Below are 27,149 nucleotides of genomic sequence, written 5' to 3' on the forward strand. Positions count from 1 at the left end.
CCCGAGGCGGAGTCTGACGGCAGGAAGGACCCGGCCGCGTCACCGGAGGTGCGCCCGAGGCGGAGCTCCAGCCTGAAGTAACACGGAAGGAGGCAGAAGCGTCGCCACGGACTCGGCGGTGGAGCGCCGTGGACTGGCGTAAGCTTCCCCGTCTCCCCACCCCGACGCCGTCTTCATAGAGGCCCCATCGCCAGCGCCAGAAGGAGGCAACGCCAGCCAGATTGCCTTCGAATAAAGTAAGCCGGGAAGTGGGGGAGCGGGAGGCGGCTGTGCCGGCAACCAGTAGCTTTCTGTGGCAGCAATAACGAACGCAGCTACGAAGTGCCGAGTCCTACAGTATAAACATCGTGGAAATTTGACTACCTACCCTCTGACTATAGACACGAGTACACGAAGGGAGGGAGTGAGAAGGGACACGAACCGCTAGGTTCATGTGCTTGCGCCAGTATTTTAGAAGCTGGGCCAAAGAGTATCAGTAGTGTTTAGAGCTCCCTGACAGGACCTCTGCAGGCAATTAATCACCTGGAGTTAGACTCACTACCAGAGCGGTGTAGCCATTAAGTAAACAAAAGGAAACCTTATTAATTCATCTAGTCTCCTGTTTAGCTTTTTAGTTGGCTGTGGGCTCTGAGAACAGCGCTGCTGGGGGTAGAAGTCTGACAAGCTTGACCGGGGCTCTGAGTACAGATGGGTAATGTACATGCCAGCTTTCTGTAAAGCAGCCCTTTGAACCTATATAGTGAATTTTCCCTTCTGTAACATTTAAGTGAAGAAGCATTCTATGAACGTGATAGTGATTTACCTCAAATGTGAAGTGCCTTTGATTCATTTACACTGATTGAGAAAAGTATTGAATTGATGTGGTATATATGAAAACTGTGCTGCAATATAGGTGTACTGCTTTTGCCTAAAAAGAGAACAAAAGAAAATTTTTATAAAAGGTACTAGTATTTTTCTAAACTGGTGTAGCGTCTTTTATTTTTAGTGGTCAATCACTGGGTTACTGTGAGTGGGTCCTGTAAGCACTTAACCAACGCCTTGGAGTTTAGCTGTTTCCCCTACTGTGCCAGGCTACCCTATGTAGTCTAGGATACCCTAAGTCTAACACATAGTATTCAGGAATTCTATAAAAGCTTGAGAGGGTCTGTTTGATTCTCTGGGAGGGTTTCTATCCATGGTCGTATCAGTCACTGAATTAAAATCGCCCCCCATTATTAACTCTCCTTCCGGGAGGTCAAGCAGTAATTTTCGGAGGTCTTGGAAGGCTCCCTGATGCAGCGCTGGGGGTATGTACACCGAGAGTATATTGTAAGTACGTCCCTCCCATTGACAGGTAATAGCGGTGAATCGTCCGCCCATGTCTGCTTAATTATCAAGGGTGAGCTTTTCTAAATTAGAATACCAACCCTGCGTAATCATGAGGTGAATTCAGCGTGTGCGGCCATTTTAAATCCCCACCGATTCAGCGATTTGCAAGCTGGTCCCATTAGATGTGTTTCTTGGAGTAGGACCACTGTGGGGTTCTTCCTTTTCAAATATTGCAATACCAGCCCTCTCTTGATTTTGTGTCCCAGCCCGTTTACATTCCAAGAGATGAGTGTCAATGGTGTCAGTGTGTGCGTTTGAGAGGTCAGTGCCCATCTTATCCTACACAAGCAATCATGGAGAGAATAAAAAACAAGCAATACTAAAGAAATCAAATTGAAACTTATACATTCTAAAACCCGTACCCCACTCCCTGCCAGGTGGAACTAGAACTGTCCACCTCCCCAACTGAGCAGAGTGCTTACTGTCCCAAAGAAACAACATTGTTCGTGAGGGTGAGACTTCTGCATGTCCTTCGAGCCCCCTCCTTCCTCCCAGTGATAGTCCGTACAGTGCCGGTCATAAATACGTATCCTACTTCAGAAGACCCCTTCTTTTTCCCCGTGTTGTACCTCAGGATAGTCTCTCAACCCATTAGTGGAGTGATGGGATTCTTTTCTTAGTTCCGTCTGAGCGTCCTGCCGTGCCATCTGAGAGGAATGTATCCAACACGAAGACGGTCAGCTTGTTACCCATTTCGTAGTTTTGTTCAAAGGCATCCAGTAGTGTCGCAGGTGTTCACGGTCATCGTCGCTCTTGCTGCTTGCAGATAAAAGTTTGTTTTCAATTGTTACGTCTTGCGTCTCGGTTCTTGGATCCTTTAGTGGGCCTCCAGCCCTGCAGCCCTCCAGCCAGTCACACGCTTGGTTTGGTGATTCAAAGAACCATGTCTTTCCGTCTGACTCAACACGAAGCTTCGCCGGGAAGACCATTGAGTATTTTAATTCACGGGTCCGGAGTTCTTTCTTTACTTCAGTAATGGTTCTCCGCTGATGTGCCACTGCCGCCGTATAATCGGGGTAGAAGGTTACTTTGGAGTTGTCCATTTTGAGCGGCGGAGTGACTCGTGCTGCCTGCAAGATGGCGTTGTGGTCTCGGAAGTTGAAAATCCTGGCTAAGATGGGGCGTGGTGGTGCTCCCAGTTTTGGCTTACCCCAGGTACTCTATAGGCTCGCTCGACCGAGAAATAGTTGGACAATCCCTTTGGTTTAAGTTGATTTTGGATATGGTCTTCCACAAATAAGTCCAACGCTGGGCCCCCTTCAGATTCTGGTACACCTACCAGGCGTACGTTATTGCGCCGGGAGCGGCCTTCTTGTTCGTTAAGTTTAGCCTTCAGCTGGGTGTTGTCATCTTCCAGCTTTTTAACTTTCTGTTTTAAGTCCGCTGTGTCTCCGGGGAGTTCCGTCGTCGTTTTTTCTACTTCCCCCCCAGGCGGTCCGAAATTTTTGTGAAGTCTGCTCGCAGCAGGGAGACGTCCGTCGAGATAGTGCCCATTGAGGACTGCATTGTTTTTAGAGTGGCCAAGGTGTCCTCCAGGGTGACCTTCTCGGTGGCGTCCTGGTCCCCGACCAATGGGGGCTGTTTGCGCAGCTGTTCCCCCGTGAGGTATCCGGCATGTTTTTTGTGTACGCAAACTGTTCCAGTCACGAGTTTTGTTGTGGACGTTGCCCTCTGCCGCTCATCGTGTCCTGGCCAATCTTATCTAGATCAGGGTATGCACAGTTGATTTAACTGTATATTGGATGTTTGTCTTATAGTCCGTAGTACCTGTTTGGTATGACCTTTGGTGCCGGAGTCGGTGGGGTCAGGGCAGATGGAAAATGGCTATGGCGGCGTACCTCAGTATGTTGGGTTGTCACGTTCTTTACTGCAGTCTTTACCCCCTTATGTATCCAGCAGTGGCGGGTGCAGCGTCCGATCAGGCTGTGAACGGGTGCGATGCTGGTCTCACCCTCAGGGCCCTGCTCGCGCAGGTTTAAATATAATAGCTATTCGTAGGGCGTTGCAGCTGTGGTGCTTTTTGCACACTTGTGGCTGAATGTAGGAGCGTCTTCTCTTGCAGTTCGATCAGTGCTGCGGCGCCGCTAGGTGGACTCTACCCCCGATGCAATGTCAACGAAAATCTGATTTTATAAATCAATAGGCCCCGGGACGCCGTGCCCAGGATCCCGCTCCCGGGATAATTGCGCTTAAGGTACAAGTTAATGAATGCGGCCGTTCCGACCTATCGGCGCCAATCTTGCCTCTATCCACAGCCAGGCAAGGGGGGGTGGGGGGTGGGCGGGGGGTTTGTACACTCCCGTACCTCCGAGACTGCACTGAGTGTGATGTAGCCTGGTTCCTGCCGCTGTATGTGGTCCGAGGTCTGTGCCGTCTCTTGTTCCGCTTTGCTCCCCACGATGCCGGGCACCGGATCCACCTGAGTCCCCGGCTTCAGGCGCTTCGACAGGCCACAATCTTCCACACAGCAGTGCGACTCGGATTTCAAGAGTACAGCGAAGCGGCTTAGTGTTACATGCACCGGAGATCTTCCCGCTTTGCTGCCTGTGGTGAAACGCCAACGGTAGCTCGGATATATGTATGGATTTTCCTGGGAAGGGCTCGTTACCTACAGAGCTCCGTTAGGCTGCGGCCATCTTGGTTGGCCGCTAGCCACGCCCTCCCTGCTTGTATTTTTAAATAACTAAAACATACTTTATCAGCTCGGCGCCTGTTCAATGAATGTCGCGCTGGTGTTACTTTCATTCTCATGTCTTTGTCCTGGTGCTGTATCCAATTTTCTCTGCTCTCCCTCCTCCTTCTGAGACTCACCTTTCTTTTCTCTGGTGTGGTTCACCAAACTCAATTTTTTTCAATATTATATACTTTTAGTAAGCCACATTGCTGGTGTGCTGCTCTGCTTACCAAGAACATACAGTATTGAAAAAAGAGGAGGTTGGCGAGCCGCGCCTTTTTCCATTGACGCGGCTCGCCAATCTATTTTTTCAGTACTGTACTTTGAGCGTACGCCAGGACACAATCCTCGATCCCTCCTTTCAAAATCGGCAGCGCTGACCATAAATCCATTTGATCATATCCCTATAAATCAACAAACATAGCCCCAGTACTCAGGATTCAGTAAAAGATACGCCCTCAACATGTCTTAGTCCTCCCCACTCGAATTACAAAACCACCTGAACAGTATAGCTACGGCCAAAGACTTGGCCCCACCTTTGCGCATGTGAACTCGCAGAGAAAAAGTATCGCCCGATTGGTCCTCATGCTCACGTGTTTATACAACGCTGCTCTTCCGCGGGGTGTCTTTGCGTCTGTCACATTGGACATTTATAGTCTCACGGACCCATCAACTCGTCATGTCCACTGGGAAGTGGCAGTAAATGGAGGAGTGTGCACCCGATCAGCTTAAAAAGTACACAGCAGGGATGTGGAATTCCAATAGCCAGTGACATTGTTTGGGGTGAAGGGCAACAAGTTTTCATGTGTATTTTGTCCTTGGGACAAGTAGGCCCAGCCCCCTACAGCACAAACCCGTTGGCTGCCAGTTTACAGTACCATATTATGGATTAGGGAAGGCATGGTCAACATTTAAGGTAATGTGTGTGTCCGTGTGTTAATGCTGTTCAAACTTGTATTAATGGTTCATTAATGCAAAGCCTTTATAATTAGGGTGAGCACTAAAAGTAAATGTAAACTCGGCCTTCACTGCTGACGGTGGCTCCAGTATAAATGTGTACAAACGTTTTCAAAGTTTAGTAATATGAGGCTATGTATAATGCTCCCAGAATGCTCTCTGATTATATGCAAATATTTGCAGAAGGTTGAAAGCAAGAGTGATGGTTCTTTGCTTTCAAAATAAAATTCACAAAAAAATGCAAGTAGGAAAAAAAACATTTTGTAAAACTACTTTAAGAATTTAGGTACCATATCTTTGCAGCATCATTTAGTAGCATGTTGATGTATGCTTGTATTTCCCAAAAATATTCATAATGGAAAATCGGTGTAACCAGTTATAACACGATTATGGAAAACAAAAATAAACAAGCATTAGCAAAGCGAGTAGGTCTGAAATTAGTGGTCAGCCTTTTGGTTTTGTCAATGTGTGATTTGTTTATGCATGGTTTTTGTAAAACCTTACTGGTGTTAGAGCTGCTGGGCCCTCATCATTCTAACAAGCATTGGCAAAAATAGTTTCTGGTCTCAAAAAGCACACATTGCCACAGCAGTGAACAAAACTACTTTGTCTGCCAATATGCTACTTGTAAAAGAGCAGAATACCGTCACTCACGGTGAAGAGAGAGAGAGAGAGAGAGAGAAAGAGAGAGAGAGAGAGAGAGAGAGAGAGAGAGAAGAGAGAGAGAGAGAGAGAGAGAGAAAGAGAGAGAAAGAGAGAGAAAGAGAGAGAAAGAGAGAGAAAGGGAGAAAGAGAGAAAGAAAGAGAGAGAAAGAGAGAAAGAGAGAGAAAGAGAGAAAGAGAGAGAGAAAAAGAGAGAGAAAAAGAGAGAGAAAGAGAGAAAGAGAGAAAGAGAGAAAGAGAGAAAGAGAGAAAGAGAGAGAAAGAGAGAGAGAGAAACAGAGAGAAACAGAGAGAAACAGAGAGAAACAGAGAGAAACAGAGAGAAACAGAGAGAAACAGAGAGAAACAGAGAGAGAGAGAGAAAGAGAGGGAAAGAGAGAGAGAGACAGAATGTTATGAAACACAAAAGGTCATGGTTAACGCAAGTTCGAATTAGAGACCCGTTTATTAAAGAAAGTCTCAAAAGTGCATCCATGGTATATATCCTTGCATTAAGTGCATATGTACAGTTTCCGTGAATTCACAAGAATTTACAGAAGTAGGCCAAGAAATAGTAAAAATATTTGTGAACCACATTTTAGCATAAGCAAATGTGCATGTGTAGATTTGCTCATTTGAAAATCTGAATGTTTCAAGTTCTATTTTCCTCCAACTACTTTTTTCCCAACCCTGGAAGAGGTTTTACATCTGCCACTGTCAGAAATAAATTTCCAACCTTTTTCAGTACGGCAAAAGATCAGAAACAAGCATTGGCATAGCCAATAGGTCTCGCTTCTATGACCTTATAAATATTTAGGCCCCTTGGGGCAAGCGAGCGCTTTATAAAATCACTTCACATAACATATTCATTATTTTTGTAAAAAACTGCACTTTAAAACATAGTAGCATATTCTGCATACATATTCGTTTGTGTAAACAAAAACATGCCTCTTTTTATGCCATACTAAACTAAAATAAACAATGTAATATAAAAATCGAGTTTATTTGAATTACAAGCCTATACTGTCTTCACAGACAGGCAGTCACATTAATCAATCCCTTGATGGTCTATGCGGTCAACAAAATTTCTGGATGGCAGCACAGACTTGTAAATTTTCACCCGGCTGACAAATTCTCTCGTGGTGCAAATTTCATGTAGAAACCGTGCCAGTTTCCTCGTACTTCACAGGACTGATGTCAAGAGAGACCCATGTTGGTTTTATTCACTTTATTCGTTTACATAATTAGTATCCCTCACACTGAACATAAAATACCTCTATCTGTGCAATTAGCAAGGCAAAGACATGCAGACGGATTCGGCTCTGAGTGCGTAAATGTCGAGGAGGCCTTCCAGATAACAAGTTGTGATTAAAGAAAACTGGGTTCATACTCGACCTAGTCTAGAGTTTTGGCACCTTAATAGAACTAGGTGTAATACCTGCACACACACGTCTCAATAAATAAGTGCATTGGTTTCAGTAAAGGGATATATAATTATTTATTTGTATACGTCTACACCTATGTTTAATTAGCTTTGACGGTCAAACATACTCGCGTATATAGTATATAATAATTGCGAACGTCTTCTGTCAAGTAGTGTGTCTGTGTGTGTTTGTATATGTGCGCACAAGAGTTTGTGGGGAAGAGAGAGAACAGTTCGTTCTAGCCCCAAAAATATGCAAAAATAAGCATCAAAGTCCCGCAGATGTGGGAAACGCTTACATTTCAAATATGTAGTCTTCCTGTGTGTGTAATGTGATGCATGTTGATTTTTCGACCTTGTAGATATTTTTGAAAAACCCCTGGAACTCCAGGCTGATGCTAGGGATTCACCTGATCTGTTTCCCAGTGCAGTGTGCTGACCCAGAGACAGCAGCAGCGCCAACACACATTCACTGCAAGCCTCACTATAGGGAGCAGCAGTTTGTAAGAGGAGTTTTGGTGCAAATACAAAAAATGCGCACTTAAAAGACAATCAGCTAACACTGTGCACAGCTGGAGCCCAATATGTTTCCCATGAAAGGAAACTAAAGCACATGTTCATCTTTTGGGGTATTTTGACGCTGAATAACAAGTGTTTATTGAAGTCCATGTCAAGAGCGAGTCTTTCTCAGACTTTTTTTTTGGGGGGGGGGGGGAGTTTTAAATATTACGAACTCGACCAGAAGGTATCCAAACTCTTTATATTAATACCTGTTGTTACAGACAGACACGTTAATGTTGTTCAGCACTGGGAAATTAAGGGATTTGACCAGAATCACAGGCTGTTGAGCGTCCCTGACAAGACTCTAACCCAGTTCCCTAGCTTCAAGGTTGACAGCTGTAGACATTAGGCCACATCCTCTCCCCAGAACAGATCTTAAAGAACGCACTCCAGGGTGTGGAAAAGGAGTTGATAAAGTCTGCATGTCTAAGTCTCCTTAAACACGGGAAAAGTTGTGTGATTCCGACACTTGTGTGAACTTCTTGAATGAACCGCGGGTGTACTCTGGAGTTTACCATTCCCAGCGGATCCAAGTTCTCCGGGGGGTCCGCCATTGGAGTAGGGTAATTGTATTGGGGTATTTATAAAGTGTAACCATGGCCCTAGGAGGCACTGAACCAACACAACCACCAACAGAGCATGTAAGCAGCACCAGAGGGGATGCAGGTATGTTTATAATGTGACGTCGTGGAACTGAGTGAGTAAAATACCAAAGGGATCAGAAACAGCTGGGAGGGATGCAGTGTGAAAGGAGGGGGTGTAGTGTAGAAGGGGGTGTGCAACGTGGAAGGAGGGAGTGCAACGTGGAAGGAGGGAGTGCAACGTGGAAGGAGGGGATGTAGTGTGGAAGGGGGTGGAGTGCAGTGTGGGGGCAGGTGCAGCTTGGAAGGAGTGGTGCAGCTTGGAAGGAGTGGTGCAGCTTGGAAGGAGGGGTGCAGCTTGGAAGGAGGGGTGCAGCTTGGAAGCACAGAGTCTCTAGGACAGTAGTAGGACTGTGAAGAGGGGATTTTGAGACCACGCTTGAACTGCAGCCCCGCAGAGCAAGTCTGAGGTGCAGAGAAACAGAGCCCTGGTCCGCAGAGAGAACACCTGAGTCGCTGCTGCCAAAGAATTGGATTCTGTTTGAACACCCATGGTAGACCCATTAGGACGTTCCCTATCGTTAAAGTGCCAGGTTCCCAGACCTACACTTTCATTTGACAACCAAATGCATTTTAAGAGTTGTAGTGTTGGCTTGATCTAGCTGAGCACAATCATTTGACTCCGAAAATCCCAGGAAGGAGACAGTAGTAAGGTGATGAAATGTAGCAAGGTGGCAACGATCTCCCTTGAAAACTGGACACGTGACTTCCTTCCAGCATGCAGCGATGTAATAAACCGAATTAACATCTCAGCAAACAGTACACTAGGAAACAGAGAACAGTAAATATGTTGTCTTAACAAAATGACCAAGAGAAAAAGTTAACAAAAGTTCCAGATAAAATCTAAAACAGGAGCGAAGGCGTATGAAACGTCCCGCCAGTCCTGGCCGTTTAGCTTATAATAAGTTGCACTCTGGCGAATGCAGTTTTGCTTTTAGAATATGGTTAAAAAAACAGCATGCAACAAATTGCAAGGACAAGTTGAAGGCGTCACACGTGCATTGCTGGTATCCATGAACACGTACACAATGCATTACATTGAACCTCTGTAAACATTCAGATTTTACGTACAAACGTTAACGCGAAACTACAAGTCTCAAGGTACAATGTGCTGTTGGCTAAGAAGATGGCATTAGCTAAAGTGGTCTACAATATGGGACATTTGGTATCTATATCTATTTTGACACATTTACAACACATCCACTTCCAAAGCTGTCAGTGTGGTGTCCGTACTCTGTTTGTTCTCAGAAGGTATTTCAGCCTGTGTTTTGTAATCTTTAAGATATTTCTTGACTTGTGCGCCGGTACCTGGCATACACGCATTTGCTGTCCACTAGAGAGAAGAATGATCCGAGTTTGAATCCTGGCGTCACCAGTTTGAGTGATCCTGGGAAGAGCACAATTTTGATGTGCCACAACTGTCTTATCTGTAAATATGGGGGCTTATTTACAACATCCTTCCTTCTTTCATTTAGTGGCTTCCCTGTGAAATGGATCCAAAAAAGACAAGCGGGCGCACCTCGTGCTGGCAGCAGGGGGAGAGGAGAGAGGAGAAGGCCTGCGCCTGTTTCCCTTGCGGGAGCGAACAGGAGCCATATGGTTTCAAGGCACGCTCCCGCAAGGGAATTGCCAAAAGTGCATGCGTGGCCATTGAAGGCAATGCAACGCGTGAACGTTTTTGGGGTTAAAACAGAATCGATCACTTAAGGTCTCCTGTGCAGCGCATGCGCGCTGCGTAGGCGAGACCCAAAAAGTGTTGGTGAAAACTCATAAAAAATGCAAGTTAGTAGGTTTGCACAGGCTCAAAAGGGCATTTCAACCCTTGAACTATTGCTTGCCACTACTTTCAGCCCCAGTATGTAAACCTGCAGAAACGTAGCAACATAAGGGAATAGCTAGCATTCAAACCCTACTATGGTACGAGCCATGGCATAATTAGAGACGCTATTTAAGAACTCTCCTAAAATGAGATTGCTGCCGTAATTTGTCACCACATTACATGGCACAAAAGGGACAAGTGGATTTTGTTACAGGACAAGTAGATTTATGAAGCAACCTGACCCATGGACAAGTGGATATTTTATTAAATTCCACACCCCTGTTGGATGTAGTTTGCAGCAGGGAACACAAGTTCGAACAGGAGAAGTTGCATGAGATGTCCCAAGTAATGTGCAAACTAATCAACAACAATATTCGTATTTTAAAGCGTTCAGCCGCCAAACCAGGCAGAAGCTGGCAGAGTCCCTATCCCAAAATGGCTCAGTGGCTTAAGAGGCAAGTCTTTAGCTGTTTCCTGAAGAAGCTACTACATCTTTTGTGAACACGTGATAAATGAATAATAAAATGCCCAAAGCTGGCACTCTTTCACCCAAAGCTCATTTAGCATAGCCACACGTTTAGCATTCTTGGCTTGTTTCTTTGTGCCTTTGACAAACAATTTCTCCTTACGTCCGTTTCATATTTGTAGTGGCTCGGTGTAGTAAACAGGCCTTGACAACTTATAAGGCCTCAGCTTGTTTCCTTCATCCTATGTAGTCCTTGCTACACACTAATCTGATTGGGAGTGAATGGTCACAAGACAGCTCTCAAAACACATAATTTAAGGATTTCTATGGAAGGATGAACTTGCTCGTGCCTTATCTCTCCCTATCTTGAATTAAGACTTCCTATGCCCTATGTGCAGACTAGGCGCTGAAGCATATCAGTGACAGCAATGCATTACTGAAACTTGGATATGGCCACATGCACATCAATAGAACCTTCAGCCTGCTGGCTCCACTATCATGGTTCTCCCTTGTAGGCTAGACAGAGTTCTGAGAGTAGGGAAAATATTTGGGGGTGGGGAGGCGAAGGTGAGTGACACTTACTCATCTTGTCCTATTAATAGTGTTAATTATAACCTTGTTCACATTGTTATTGTTACACAAGTGCAATTAAGGCAAACAAGATGTACACAAGCTTTGTTAAATGCAAATTGATTACATACTGGATTTATTCCATCTCTGATGTGTTCCAAAATTTGGCAGACATGCTGTTTAGGTAAACAGATTACCAAATTCCTAACAGTTTAGTGCTTTCTATTGAGTGAAATGGATAGGCAAGTTAGAAGAAATGTTTCTGAAACAATGTAACCAAGGGTCACAGTGCAATAAACTGTAGCACTGTTTTTGTTGCATTTTGCCCCAATGACTTGCCTTCAATATCTGGGCCCCCCACCAATTCTGACCCTTTCTCTCCTCCACGTGAACATGAACTTTCCCATTCAACCCCACTCACAGCCCACCTACTCTTGTCATCTCTTCAGTAGGCTGGTCCATCTTTTGGCGCTTGCTCCTCCACCTTTCTGTGCTTGGCTTTACGTAACGTATTCTGTTGGGCATCAAACTAAAGGTTAATGGCATCTTCCAAAGGGGTCTTCCTTGTTTGGGCTTGGTATGCCTCTGGGGAAATCCGACAGAGCTAAACGTTTTGACAGGGGAGGATAGCCCAGCTGTTCACAAAACTTGGTGCTTTTGAGGTGAAGCTTATTGCAGCGAGCATGCGTTGCGAGGCATGCAGTATCTGCTCGGGGTGCTTAGACTACACTCACCGCTTACCATTTGTTCCTTCTGCATTCGTTTCTACTAATTGGTCAAGCGCTGGTCTTTGGCCCACCTTTGGGCGTGTTTTTCTTTTTGGGGCAACTGCCCCACTTACATATCCCCATACTCTGTGACTGTATTTTTTGTTTGTTTGGCGCACTCTTGTTTAGCTGAAATGGTTCTGTGTCCTGAACAAGACTTCTATATGTTTTCGCCTGTTCGGTGCTTGTTAATTTTAGAGTTTCACCCCATACTTGTTTTACTTTATTATGATCGGATTACACTGCAAATTGCATAGTGTTTATATGTTTTAGAAAAACAAATATGCAAATCTAAAAGAACAATCATACAACGTTTGCTCTGTCTTAGGCGTCAACCGGGATTATTTGAAGCACTCGGCTTGTCTTCAGTTGCTATATTCCAGCACATTGGATGTTATATAGCCTTAAACGCCGATCTTGATTAATCTGTAGGGTAGTACAGGCTTTCCGTGTGTGTGTTCATTTGAAGTTTTACTTTTATGGCTTTGTTGCTTTTTTATAAAAATAAAAAAAAAAAACCGCCACCTTCCTTGACCCCTGAGAAAAGAGGCAGTGATGGCAGTATCAGGAGCACCAAAGGGTGGCAGCAGCTGTTAACCCCTAGCTTTCCTAAGTGCTGCCCTTGAGCACTACTAGTACACCAGTGAGAACAGCCATGAGTAATCACTCACTAAGATCTCCCGGTTACTACACCTCACATTCCTCCTTCCTTGTTGTATAAGTCTCCTGCTGCACAGGAATTCACCCAGCTTTTTTCAAACAGGATAAATGCAGACACAATCATAGCTCCCTCAGCTCAGCATCTCTGTAAGACTTCAACCTGGGCCACCAAAGTTTGTACCCGAGATTATAAAACCCATGTGTTGAACTGCCAGGATCTCTTCATTGTATGCACCAGGTACAGAGAGATCAGTGTTATTTGCCCAGGATCACACAATGAAATTAAGCAACCTTGGCAAAATTTTCAGTGTGGTCCTTTATGACCTAGGCAGGGATGCAGTGAAAACGGAGTGAAAAAAGTAATCATACACAGCGTTGAGGGAAGTGGCCCCCAGAAGAAGTGCCTGGGGGTGTGTTTACGAAGTTCTCCAACAGCAAAGCTGCAAGCCACCAAAACTGCAGAGTGGGGCTCAGAACAACTCCAGAGTTCTTCGATGATCAGAAAGCAATGATCAGAATAGTGAAAGGTTGTTTTCCCAATGGAGACAAAATTAAAAAAAATAAAAGAGGCCCAGTTTCTTGCAATTATCAAAGATAACTCAGAAGCTAGCACGCCGCAAGGCTTCAGAGAAGGATTGCACAAACAAGATCACCAAACAAAATCGTACAGAACGCTACTTTCCACATCAATAAGTTCTATAAAAATTAAAAAAAGACAATGCAGCCACCTTCTTGAAACCACCATTTGATACAGACCAAAAAGCAAAATACTGATGACAGATGGGCTGCTTGGATAGAGACATTTGATGATTTCATTGATGCAATAAAAGAAGCTGATAAGAGGATTATCAAATACATTAAGAATCTTGCTGGAGAAAGTGCAAAAAGTATAAGAAACGAAATTACATACTGTCAAATCAAAACACATTGAATCTCAAATTCAATCCAAAGGCAAATGTGGATTACAAAAGATACATTTTCAGTCAGTTTCAGTTTCAAAAGCTTTATTTTCAGTCAAGAGCAACCAAAAGTTGGTGAAAACATCAACAAATTTGGTGAGAGACTGGATACGCTCAAACACTAAGTTCAAAGAATTTAACAATGAGGAAGTTATACGTCTTGGAGTTATTGACAGATATCGGTCAGATCCATTCAGACAACGGAAGCTGAGAGAAACTTAGTCTGAAGCGAGTACTCACATGGCTGCAAGAGATTCAGAGTGTGCCGATTGACATGGAGGCCGGAGGGGCCCAAAGTAAGTCAGTCATGAACACGAGAAGTAAGCAAAATTACAAGGCAGGGCACAGAGTGATGTCTCCACAGAAAAAGATTTGGTCCTTCAGGTGTGGATATTAGTTTCCACACAAAGGTAAATGTACCACCATTGGACAGATCTGCAAAGGCTGTGGGAAGGAGAAACATTTGTAATGTTTACAGGGGGAAGAAAAAGTAAGTGTGACCCGGCGGGAAGAGGAAATTGCCACCCAAACGTCCCAGAAGAGATGTTAGGCACACACCCACAAGGCTATGCAACCACATCAGTCAAGGTAAGTCAATAACAAACAAAGTCAATCGTCATCTAAGTCATCGTTGAACACTTTCTCAGTATATCAATGTGAAGCGAAAGTGAAGACTATGGTTATGCAATGTCCATGTTTGCCTATGGAAGACGTGCGCATGTTGGACTGGCCACTTGTGAAGAAAAACGCAGGTCAAAGAATACATGACATGAAAAAGCACTAAAGTCATTCAAACATTGGCTGAAAATTACACCAAAAGTAAACGGTTGCTCAGTACCAATCAACAGTGATGTGTCGATAAACATTATGCCTGTGAAGAAATACAGTGAACTATCTACACTGCTACGACTTACCCCTTAGAAAAAGAAAGTGTATACAAGGGCTCCATTAACGTAATTAAAAAGGCCATGGTTCATTTGTAGTAACGATAAAACACGAGAACAAGCACTGGCGTTGCCAATAGGTCTCGCAGTAGGAAAGTTGGAGCTATTTGTTTTGTAAATGACAAAGCCCTTTATGTTTTTTAAATGAAAACTAAAATAAAAGGCATTGTTATTTGCAATTGTAATAGCTCCAACTTTCCTACTGCGAGACCTATTGGCAACGGAGAGAACAACATGAGTGGTGGGTGAAAACCACGAGGGAGACGCACGCACGGAGACGAAGTTAAATAATGCGTCACCAACACGACACACGAAAGAAAGAGAAAAGGAACGACGGAACAGTGGGATAGGAAACATTACCTATGAAAAAGGAAGACACAAAGGAAAATAATGGAATGTAAGGAAAAAGAAGCAAAAATATACGTGAGAAAAAAAGAATTGAAAGGAAAAAAATAAAGACAAGTACGGGAAATGCAAGGGGGGGTGGGTTGGGTTGACAAGGGAGAGAACAACACGAGTGGTGGGGGAAAACCACGAGGGAGACGCACGCACGGAGACAAACTGAAAAAGGTGCAGCTTCTTTTGTCCACAAAGCCATGGCAATGACTAATTCTGACAAACATACCCATGCATACAATACGAAGTGAGCACACTCCAGGTGCACCTTTAACCTCTCACTATTTACTTTATTTTTAAATGAACTTAATAAAAATAAATGTTAGTTCAATAATGGTGTCGTAGCATTACAAAAACAAACTGCTTCGAAGCCATAGAAGTTAACTAGTAAAATCTGGCACTATTTTATCCACTTTTTTGTGAAATGTTATCTGGTTTTGGAGTTTGGCTATAGACAGCTTTCGTTTTCAGTTGCTATAGATGTGTGCATTGTGTACCCATTGTGTTGTTAGTAAACCTTGCTACATTTTATGCTTATAATATTTAATAATGGGATATCGGTACCTCCATGTATCTACTTAAAACAGACACATGTGAATTGCCAAAGCATGGTTTATACATACTTAAATGTCTGGATGTCAGTCCTGCATTTTAAACCCACTCAAACAAATGTACATTAATGTGCTATTTCTTGCACCATAATGACATATTTTCCAGCCAATGTTTGCTTCTACCAGCCTCTAAAGCTCACAGCATCCTGACCACTAGCAGCTTTGTGGTTAGTGGGGTAGCTGGGATTCTCATTGGTTTAAAGGGATTAAAAGTCAAACTACAAATGGCGGTAAGGAAAAAAGTAACCAAAGCTGGCTCCTTACTTCACGCAAGTTTTTGGGCTTCAAGCAGTCCCATCTCTTGTTTTCGCTAGTTTGCAATAAAATAATCGTTACAGTTTTTGTATGAATCGCAACATTCATGCAGCAGCACTTTGTTGTCGACCCAGAGGTGTAAAAAGCTGTGGAAACAACCTTGAATGTGTTCTTTGTTTTAGATGTGAATTTCGGCGTACAATGAGAGCTTGGCTAATAATCAAGGGCTGAGAATGTGCTCTCCTGACCCCACCACACCCAGGCCACCAACCCTGACATAACAGATTCTAAGTGTCCCCTCAATGGAAGTACATCAGCTGTAAGCCTTACATGAGGTGCAATGGTTTAATATGCATTGGAATTCAAAGAGTAAAGCGACCCAGGAGCACAAACATAACGCACAATGTGCAGCAAAGAGCTCTATACATTGACCTTTGCTATTCATACCATATCTGCGTGGAATGATCCTGTAGGTCAATTCTCACGTTAGCTGGGGAGTGCTTTTTCAAGTCTCCTGGTGCAAGGAGCGCGGCTCGGGTGCAGGCAGCAGGCCTTTCTCCTGAGGGGGAAGAAGGAGGCAGCTCGAGCCACGGAGAAAGTGGGCGGGTATCTGCGTGGAATGATCCTGTAGGTCAGTTCTCACGTCAGCTGGGGAGTGCTTTTTCAAGTCTCCTGGTGCAAGGAGCGCGGCTCGGGTGCAGGCAGCAGGCCTTTCTCCTGAGGGGAAAGAAGGAGGCAGCTCGAGCCACGGAGAAGGTGGGCGGGGGTCATGAACATCAAGCATGGCATGCTGCTGCCTAAGAAAGTTTAATTTTCAATAAAGAAATGGTTTGGGGAGCCACAGTAGAAGAAAGGCACGCAGGCGTGGTTCTTCCAAATGAAATGCTACGTGCCAGGGGAGTGGGGGGCGGAGATGAGACAGAGACAAGAACAGGGGGAGAAGAAAAAGAATCATAAACAAGTTAGTGTGTGTGGGGGTAGGGCTGAAGCGAGAGACACTCGGAGAGAGAAAGGCAGGCAAAGACAGAGACAGACCAAGAGTAAATAGAATCAAAGACAGCTAGAGATTAGATGTTGCAAAGAAAGAGAGAAATTAATGAAGGTTAGAACGAAAAAGCACCAAAGTAGTGAAAAACAACACGTACCTGATAATGCTGGGAAACTGAAAGTACGGCCGGCCTGCGGCCGGCCATGAATAATTAGGGGAGGAGAAGCCCTTTGATGTGCTGTGCGGCCGGGAATGCGCGTGCATGTTTAATCACGTGGTTCACGTGAACTGCATGAAAACCGCGGGGCTGAAAGCCCTTGGTTTGAAGATGATTTTCGCCACTTGAATTCTCGCTCCGCTCGATGCGCTTGCGCGCATCGATAGGTCGCGAGACCTAAAAACTAAAGTACAAGCACTCATTTATGTACTTTAGGTACAGAGTCAAGTGTCTGTTTACTCAGTTTCAGCACCACTGTTGATATGGGACTAATAAGTGAATAACAAATACTCATCATGAAATAGTAAGGCAATTCCCTTCGTTGTTTCATGGGTAAGGAAAACTCAAGTCTATGAAAGTGAAATTGCACATTAATGAGTATGTCTGCCCTCTTGCTCAAAGACACAGACAAATTGCATTTCATTTACAGGAAGCTGTGTAAATAGAACTTGAATCCTTACTTCAAACATATCATTGAGCTTTCCTCTGGTCCACCAGCATGGGTTTCTCCCATAACGGTTAGTATCCAAAACAGGACATTGAAGGATCTGTACGCATCTGCGTGGATATGCACCAACCTAACAACATCACCCTGTCCGCATATTGCTGACATAACACAATTGAATAGTGCAAAGGGCTTCTCGCCCTGATTTGATTAAAGGATATTATCAGTTGGAACTCGTGGAGAATTGCAGGTACATTACAACCTTTTCTCAGGGTTGTGGAATTCATCACGCCCAACGCCCGAGACATGCTGTCTTTTGACACAAACTAGAAGATTAAATGTCTATTTTGTCCAGTGGACAACAAGACATTAATTTGCAGTAAAATGGTGCAGAAATACGGCACTATGGGGCTCACAGCCAATAAGGAGGACTGAAAGAAATCCCTTACATACTGGAAACATGTGTAGGTCTGTGAATGGCTAAAACCCTTTGACTGGACTCTAGCCTTTGATTGGCTGGAGAGCCCGGAGCTTAAATGTTGCTTCCTACTTGGGAGGATACTTGGGGGTGTGCTCAGAGGCAAACATTGTTCTCCTATTGGCTTCTGAAGGCTGGCTGCAGAACACTGCACAGACCTGCTCTATCCCGAGCGCCTTGAGAAGCTACATAGGACACATGATAACTATGCAGCTCCAGCTTCTAGTGTGCGCCAGCACTCTCCGGTAAGAAGCTGGAGCCTGAGTTCTGAAGGAGACATCCAATTTGGGTTCCTAGGATGTCTGCCGTATTCTTTCGCTCTCCCACTGTCCCTTTCCAAGGCCTCACATGATTTTCCCTCGTGCCTATGCTGCTGCTATGATTCCTACCCCTTGGATCCAAGCGGGGTGCTGATCTATTGTCACACAAACGCCAAGACTAAGCGCCCGCTCGGCACCTGGTACAAACCCGAACAGAGACCCTGTGGATCCATAAGGTATAAATCATCTACAGCCCATAACGTATTTCCTTTCAGACAAAACAGAAGGTCTAAAACCGTAAGTCAACGGTATTCATTGCCACTGGTAAGGGTGCACCTTAGGGTGTGCATACCCCTGTGGCATATCTGGTCCTGAAGAAAGCCTCGCAAATTCCTTAAGGAGGCTGAAACATGTAGACCGGCGATCACTTTCTCACTAAGGAGGTCTCGGGCCAATTTAACCAGTTAATACATCCATCTTTATCACCTTTTAACCTTACCTCTTCTTTTTTTTTTTGTTTTTTTTTTTTAACAGTTTTACATAGCGCAAACTTAACCCATATCGGGTATCAGAGCGCTTTACATAGCACTAGTTGCATTACATGAGGACACATTCATTTTTTGTTAGGCATAGGGAGATTAAGTGATTTGCCTAGAATCACAGGATGTTTACCGTCATTGCTCAGACACTAACCCAGTTTCCCAGATTCGAGGTAAGTCGCCCAAGCCGTTCGGCCAACTGCTCTCCACCATTAAAACTTTTCAGGGTATGTAAAGGAAATTTTAATCACCAGGGTGTTACTTTGTCACACGTTGCACCTTCCAAACAAAACCCGCTCCACTGTAATCAGGCGTCGTAGCACACCCGAGAGGCATTCAGTCCCACGGGTGGGAACCCGATGATTAAGCATGTCACCAACTAGGTTGGCGAGTGAGGGTTCTTCTTAAAAACACTCTGCGACTCCTCCGATATTGCTCATCATTTTGATTCACTCTTTCATTGTTTATCTATCTAGTACTAGGGGACTAAGAGTGGCTCCACTAGAATCCCTTCTCTTTTTGTTACTACTGTGGTTAGAGGGAGCCATTAAAGCAAAAAAGATACTCTGTACAAAACACCATTGAAAGCATAACCCAGAAAAATATTTGAGTGATCACTCTCTGAAATTAATAACTTACATGCAATTCTTTCTTGCTGTCATTAAATGCTTTATTTGTTCAAATATTTTATTGAGTTAAAAAATTACCTTGCTTACTTCAGGCTTGCCGTACCTTAAGATGAAAGCAGACTGCCAACATGCTATGGGTGTTAAACACAGCTTAAAGTTTGCCAGTATGTTTTATGACCATTTCCTGTAACCCACATGTTTTAGCTGCGAGTTTTACTCTGTCTTCTTTGCTCTTTGTCTATCTCCTACATGTAGCCTGTTACAGTTTTAAATGGTTTTACATTTTTTAAAATAATTAATACTTAAATAAAAGTGATTGTAATTTATAATGGCAATAGCTTAAACTTTTGTAAATAACTTTTGTGAAGATTATGTTCAGTGTATTTTATTGTGACAAAAATCCAAGAACAGAAGTGAAATATTAACATCTTTTTGTGACATCTATACTACTATTATAAAGGAAGAACTTTGAGGCGGGTAAACTCGGGAACCAGAGCGCCAACCCACACACCCGATACATCGTTGTAATACTCAGGGTGTGCAGATGGACATAGGCTATATAAAGTAAAAAAATACGTCATATTTCAAAAATGTACATTATAAAAAAAGTAGTGCCCTCAAAGTAGCGCCAGCCGCGACCTGCGTGCTGACGTCAGGAGCGCGGGGAGGTGCGGCGTCCAGGAGCGCGAGGAGGAGCGGCGGACATTGTGCGGGGAAGGAGCGGTGACGAGCAGTGGACATGGCGCGGGGGAGGAGGTGAGGAGCAGCGGACCGGCGGGAGGAGTGGTGACCAGCGGCAAGGAGCGGTGAACTGAGAAGCGACGGCTGAGGTAAGGCTCCGGAGGACAATGTCAGGCAGGCAGGGGTCGGGGCAGGCGGGGGACGGGGACTTACACCAGTGATGCTGTGGTTGCGCCGAGTGATGCTGTGGTGCTGCCGAGTGATGCTGTGGTGCTGCCGAGTGATGATGTGGTGCTGCCGAGTGATGCTGTGGTGCTGCAGAGTGATGCTGTGGTGCTGCAGAGTGATGCTGTGGTGCTGCAGAGTGATGCTGTGGTGCTGCAGAGTGATGCTGTGGTGCTGCAGAGTGGTGCTGCAGAGTGGTGCTGCAGAGTGGTGCTGCAGAGTGGTGCTGCAGAGTGGTGCTGCAGAGTGGTGCTGCAGAGTGGTGCTGGCGAGGGAGAACGTGGTGGTGGCGAGGGAGAACGTGGTGGTGGCGAGGGAGAACGTGGTGGTGGCGAGGGAGAACGTGGTGGTGGCGAGGGAGAACGTGGTGGTGGCGAGGGAGAACGTGGTGGTGGCGAGGGAGAACGTGGTGGTGGCGAGGGAGAACGTGGTGGTGGCGAGGGAGAACGTGGTGGTGGCGAGGGAGAACGTGGTGGTGGCGAGGGAGAACGTGGTGGTGGCGAGTGAGAACGGGGTGGTGGCGAGTGAGAACGGGGTGGTGGCGAGTGAGAACGGGGTGGTGGCGAGTGAGAACGGGGTGGTGGCGAGTGAGAACGGGGTGGTGGCGAGTGAGAACGGGGTGGTGCAGAGTGATAACGGGGTGGTGCAGAGTGATAACGGGGTGGTGCAGAGTGATAACGGGGTGGTGCAGAGTGATAAAGGGGTGGTGCAGAGTGATAACGGGGTGGTGCAGAGTGATAACGGGGTGGTGCAGAGTGATAACGGGGTGGTGCAGAGTGATAACGGGGTGGTGCCGAAGGGATAACGGGGTGGTGCCGAAGGGATAACGGGGTGGTGCCGAAGGGATAACGGGGTGGTGCCGAAGGGATAACGGGGTGGTGCCGAAGGGATAACGGGGTGGTGCCGAAGGGATAACGGGGTGGTGCCGAAGGGATAACGGGGTGGTGCCGAAGGGATAACGGGGTGGTGCCGAAGGGATAACGGGGTGGTGCCGAAGGGATAACGTGGTGGTGCCGAAGGGATAACGTGGTGGTGCCGAAAAGGGATAACGGGGTGGTGCCGAAGGGATAACGGGGTGGTGCCGAAGGGATAACGTGGTGGTGCCGAAGGGATAACGTGGTGGTGCCGAAGGGATAATGTGGTGGTGCCGGGTGATAATGGGGTGGTGCAGAGTGATAATGGGGTGGTGCAGAGTGATAATGGGGTGGTGCAGAGTGATAATGGGGTGGTGCAGAGTGATAATGGGGTGGTGCAGAGTGATAATGGGGTGGTGCAGAGTGATAATGGGGTGGTGCAGAGTGATAATGGGGTAGTGCAGAGTGATAATGGGGTAGTGCAGAGTGATAATGGGGTGGTGCAGAGTGATAATGGGGTGGTGCAGAGTGATAATGGGGTGGTGCAGAGTGATAATGGGGTGGTGCAGAGTGATAATGGGGTGGTGCAGAGTGATAATGGGGTGGTGCAGAGTGATAATGGGGTGGTGCAGAGTGATAATGGGGTGGTGCAGAGTGATAATGGGGTGGTGCAGAGTGATAATGGGGTGGTGCAGAGTGATAATGGGGTGGTGCCGAGTGATAATGGGGTGGTGCCGAGTGATAATGTGGTGGTGCCGAGGGATAATGTGGTGGTGCCGAGGGATAATGTGGTGGTGCCGAGGGATAATGTGGTGGTGCCGAGGGATAATGTGGTGGTGCCGAGGGATAATGTGGTGGTGCCGAGGGATAATGTGGTGGTGCCGAGGGATAATGTGGTGGTGCCGAGGGATAATGTGGTGGTGCCGAGGGATAATGTGGTGGTGCCGAGGGATAATGTGGTGGTGCCGAGGGATAATGTGGTGGTGCCGAGGGATAATGTGGCGGTGCCGAGGGATAATGTGGCGGTGCTGAGGGATAATGTGGCGGTGCTGAGGGATAATGTGGCGGTGCTGAGGGATAATGTGGTAGTACTGTGGTGGTGCTGAGGGATAATGTGGTGGTGCTGAGTGATAATGTGGTGGTGCTGGGTGATAATGTGGTGGTGCTGGGTGATAATGTGGTGGTGCTGGGTGATAATGTGGTGGTGCTGAGTGATAATGTGGTGCTGAGTGATGCTGTGGTAGTGCTGGGTGGTGCTGAGTGATAATGTGGTGGTGCGGAGTGATAATGTGGTGGTGCGGAGTGATAATGTGGTGGTGCGGAGTGATAATGTGGTGGTGCGGAGTGATAATGTGGTGGTGCGGAGTGATAATGTGGTGGTGCGGAGTGATAATGTGGTGGTGCGGAGTGATAATGTGGTGGTGCGGAGTGATAATGTGGTGGTGCGGAGTGATAATGTGGTGGTGCGGAGTGATAATGTGGTGGTGCGGAGTGATAATGTGGTGGTGCGGAGTGATAATGTGGTGGTGCGAGGGATAATGTGGTGGTGCGAGGGATAATGTGGTGGTGCGAGGGATAATGTGGTGGTGCGAGGGATAATGTGGTGGTGCGAGGGATAATGTGGTGGTGCGAGGGATAATGTGGTGGTGCGAGGGATAATGTGGTGGTGCGAGGGATAATGTGGTGGTGCGAGGGATAATGTGGTGGTGCGAGGGATAATGTGGTGGTGCGAGGGATAATGTGGTGGTGCGAGGGATAATGTGGTGGTGCGAGGGATAATGTGGTGGTGCGAGGGATAATGTGGTGGTGCCGAGGGATAATGTGGTGGTGCCGAGGGATAATGTGGTGGTGCCGAGGGATAATGTGGTGGTGCCGAGGGATAATGTGGTGGTGCTGAGGGATAATGTGGTGGTGCTGAGGGATAATGTGGTGGTGCTGCTGAGGGATAAGCCAGATGGTTTACCACCGAACTTCGAGAGTCCAGGCGCACATGCCGCCGCCTTCAAAAGGCCTGGAGAAACACCAAATCCACAGAAGCCCACAACAACTTCAGAGCCGCCACCAACGCCCACCATCAACTCATAAGAGAAACGAGGAAAAAGTGATTGAAGACAGAATCTCCACCCACGCACACAACAGCAAGGAACTCTTCAGCATCATCAAGGAGTTCGCCCAACCCACCAGCGAGTCTACCGACATCCCTCCCTCACAAGACCTCTGCGACAAACTCAGCATCTTTTTCCACCACAAAATCAAGAGCATCTACGACAACTTTGACGAAGACAACCAACACACTGAACCCTCACCAACTACACCTGACACCCGGAAACCAGCGATTGATGACTGGACAGCCCTCACCACCGAAGACACACGGAAGACAATGAAGTCAATCCACTCAGGGGCCCCCACGGACCCCTGCCCCCTCCACATCTTCAACAGAACCGCCAACACCATCGCACTAATGCTCCGCCAAACCATCAACCGCTCCCTGGCGACCGCCTCGTTCCCCGACGACTGGAAACACGCCAAGGTCAACCCCCTCCTAAAGAAACCCTCAGCGGACCCCACCGACCTCAAAAACTACAGACCCATCTCCCAGCGAAAGTCATCGAGAAAGCCATCAACAGCCAACTCGCCACATTCATTGAAGAACACAACATCCTCAACTCCTCCCAATCCGGCTTCAGAAAAAACCACAGTACGGAAACCGCCCTCCTCGCTGCAACAGACGACATCCGCAGCTTACTAGACAAAGGAGAAACAGTAGCCCTCATCCCCCTTGACCTATCAGCGGCGTTCGACACAGTCTCTCACCGCACCCTAATACGCAGACTCTACGATGCAGTAATCCAGGACAAGGCCCTCGACTGGATCTGCTCCTTCCTCTCCGGCAGGATGCAGCGGGTCAGACTCCCCCCTTTCCTCTCGGACCCCACACCTACCACCTGCGGAGTCCCCCAGGGCTCCTCCCTCAGCCCGACGCTCTTCAACATCTACATGGCTCCACTTGCCCCCATCGTCAGAACCTACGGACTCAACATCGGGTCATATGCAGACGACACCCAGCTCATCCTCTCCCTATCCAACGAGCCCAACACCGCCAGACGCAACTTTCTAGAAGGCATGGAAGCCGTCGCCAAATGGATGAAAAACAGCTGCCTACAACCAAACACCAACAAAACAGAAGTACTCATCATGGGCCCAAACCCCGACGCCTGGAGCGACACCTGGTGGCCCACCGCCCTCGGAAACCCGCCAACCCCCACAGACCACGCACGCAACCTGGGAATCATCCTGGACTCCGAGCTCAAAATGGACCGCCAGATCAACTCTGTCTCATCTTCCTGCTTCCACACCCTCCGCCTCCTTCGTAAGACCTTCAATGGATCCCCCTCGAACACCGAAAGACAGTCACTCACGCCCTGGTCACCAGCAGACTCGACTACGGCAACACACTCTATGCCGGAACAAGCAAAAACCTCATCCGCAAGCTACAGAACATCCAGAACGCCGCCGCAAGACTGGTCCTCAACCTGCCAAAACACTGCCACATCTCCCAGCACATGCGCACACTCCACTGGCTCCCCATCGAGGCGAGAATCCCCTTTAGGATGCTCACCCACGCACACAAGGCCCTCCACGGCACAGGACCAGCATTCCTGAACAGCCGACTCAAATTCCACGCACCCCAAAGGACCCTACGATCAGCCCAGCTTTCCTACGCCGTGGTCCCCCGCACCAGAAAGACCAGATCGGGAGGCCGCTCCTTCTCCTTCCTCGCGGCCAAAACATGGAACGCCCTTCCGCTCCACCTCAGACAGACAGCATCGCTCCCCATCTTCGCAAGAAACCTCAAAACCTGGCTCTTCGACAGACCCTCCTTGATGGAATGGAACCTGCACCCCCCCACACTCCCCCACCTCTAGCGCTTTGAGACACTTACGGGTGAGTAGTCGCGCTTTAATAAACTCCTGATTGATTGATTGATTGACATTGTCCCTTTTTGCACTTTATCCACTGAGTCACTGTAAATATTGATCACTTGCCCCGTGTTGTTGACTCAGACAGCATTTACCTATGAATAAATTGCAGTCAAATTTAAAAATTCTTTCTCTTTGAGAAAATCTAAATCGGGTGATATAATACGTTCTTTGTTAGTATTAATGAATGTTATTTTTTTTCATGTTTGATTGCGCCACCGTTTGATTCTGCTCTTCATATTATTAATTTTCAACTACAAAGAAAGAGCACGTGGAAGTAGCCATGGCCAGGTGTTCAATAGAAGTAGACACCAGAATGAAGTGTGCGGCGAGTAGCCACACAACACTGACCTTATCTACCTGATCTGCATAAAACACGAGAAATTCAATTTCACCCAAATACTCCTGCATTGAAACTGGGAGTTGCCTAATCGCACAAAATTATGGGTATCATACTTTGCTAACTAACTCGCGCGATCACTTACACAAGTCAAGGCAGTCCGCCTACTGAGGGTGACTGGAGACAAACCAAAGTTGGAACATCGGCGCTGTGCTACTGGTGTTGTGCAATGCCGCCTGTGGATTAAGTTCAGCATGTGTACATATAAATCCTTTTCACTCAAGGTCCTAAATCCTCCCTGTTATGTCCGTGGATCAAGCTGAGCAATCAGAACAAGCGTGCAGCAAGGTTCCCACTCGGCTCCGTTGTAAAAGTCACTGCTGTAGATTTATAATCGTGACTTGCCCCGTAAAACTATGTTCAAACAAGCAAATCCCTATTTTGAGGTAATGCACCATGCCGTTGGATGCGTTCTTTGTACCCGCTGGTCAAATTCATTATTATCGGGAAAGTAACAAGCAGAATCGTAGTGGAAGAAAAGTGAACATAAATTAATTGACAATACGAAGGTGAAGTGGCATGTGTGTAAACAGGAAGCCACACGGGTCCTACTCGCTAGCACTAAATATTACTGTCTTTAACAACCGACCCCCAAGGAGACGATCGACAGAAGAAAAAAATCTCCCCTCTCCAAACAGAATAAACTGCGAGAGGAAGAAGCGATGTTGTCCCTCCTTTGTAAAACATTACAAGTCGGGCGCATTTCTCCGTTTACAGGCTAGTTAATATCACGGGCTAAGAGGCTTTGAAAAATCGACACATAAGGAAATGTTTTCAAAGTAGAGTCACACATCCGACGGGTTGAATACAACTAGGAATACGTCCGAAATCTAGCATGGCAATTCACGTACCAGCTCCCCTTAGACCACGCAGAGAGGAGGAAAGGCGGATGAATAAACGAAGCATTTTAAATGAAAACGTTGAAGCTTAAATGTGCTGTCACGGGAGGAGCAAACCTGTCCCAGTCTCCCTCCATTGCTACCAGACGCGAGTATGGGAATATAAAACATCCCTCTTCGGAAAGCTACTCACCAGTTCAGCCATCTTCCCCTGCTTCCCTGGTCCGAAACACCGGGGGATTAAAAACAGGCAGAATTAAGCTCGACTATCCGAACGTCCAATTCCCAATCTTCTTTCTATTCCTCTTGTTGTTGTTGGGTTTTCCCTCCCGCTTCCCTATTACGTTTCGTTCACATCAACAGCACTACCAGCTACCACCGGAAGAAACTTCCGCTGCATCTGACGCAACTTCCTGCCTCCATCTTTTTCGCGACTATCCTCTCGCTTCTCGCCTCTCCACTCCTCTCACTCTCTGGACTGCCCTCTGCTGGGAAGCTGCTGGTTACAACAGACAGTGTAAATAAACTTTTTTTGCAATTTTCAATGGGCGAGGAACTTTCTTTTTTATCCTTTAGTTTATGATGGGCAACCAGGAACATTCTTATGAGTTGTCTCGGGAGGATTGCAGTCTTCTCCATTATTATAAATTCACAGTATTCAGAAGGATTTGTCTTTGTATGATACTGAATGGAAAATACTAGCAATTCCTACTTTGCCGTATTTAGGAGTTAGTCAGTGCTTTAAGTGGGGGGGGGGAGGGGGGCTGAGTCCCCCAAGTTTTTTTTTTTTGGGGGGGGGGGGTCTCGAAAGGGAGCTCTAGGGGGCTCTATTTTCGGGCCTCAAAGGTCAAAGGTAGGGTGAGCAGACGTCCCGGTTTTTCTTTGGTGTTACTAGTGTGGG

The 27,149-nt window shown here is 46.6% G+C and overlaps 1 protein-coding gene across 1 annotated transcript in view; it reads right to left on the reverse strand.

Moving 5' to 3' along the window:
• The window catches only part of SUMO1 (small ubiquitin like modifier 1), a 108,962-nt gene extending 82,219 nt beyond the window's left edge, over positions 1-26,743 (reverse strand). Inside the window, exon 1 of the mRNA XM_086955261.1 lies at positions 26,442-26,743. Within this exon, the coding sequence (XP_086811387.1) occupies positions 26,442-26,453 (12 nt within the window). The 5' untranslated portion in view covers positions 26,454-26,743. The remainder of the gene's footprint in view (positions 1-26,441) is intronic.
• Between the last annotated feature and the right edge of the window lie 406 nt (positions 26,744-27,149).

This window comes from Lissotriton vulgaris, chromosome 2_1 (genome assembly GCF_964263255.1).
Source record: "Lissotriton vulgaris chromosome 2_1, aLisVul1.2, whole genome shotgun sequence".
NCBI classification, from domain to species: domain Eukaryota; kingdom Metazoa; phylum Chordata; class Amphibia; order Caudata; family Salamandridae; genus Lissotriton; species Lissotriton vulgaris.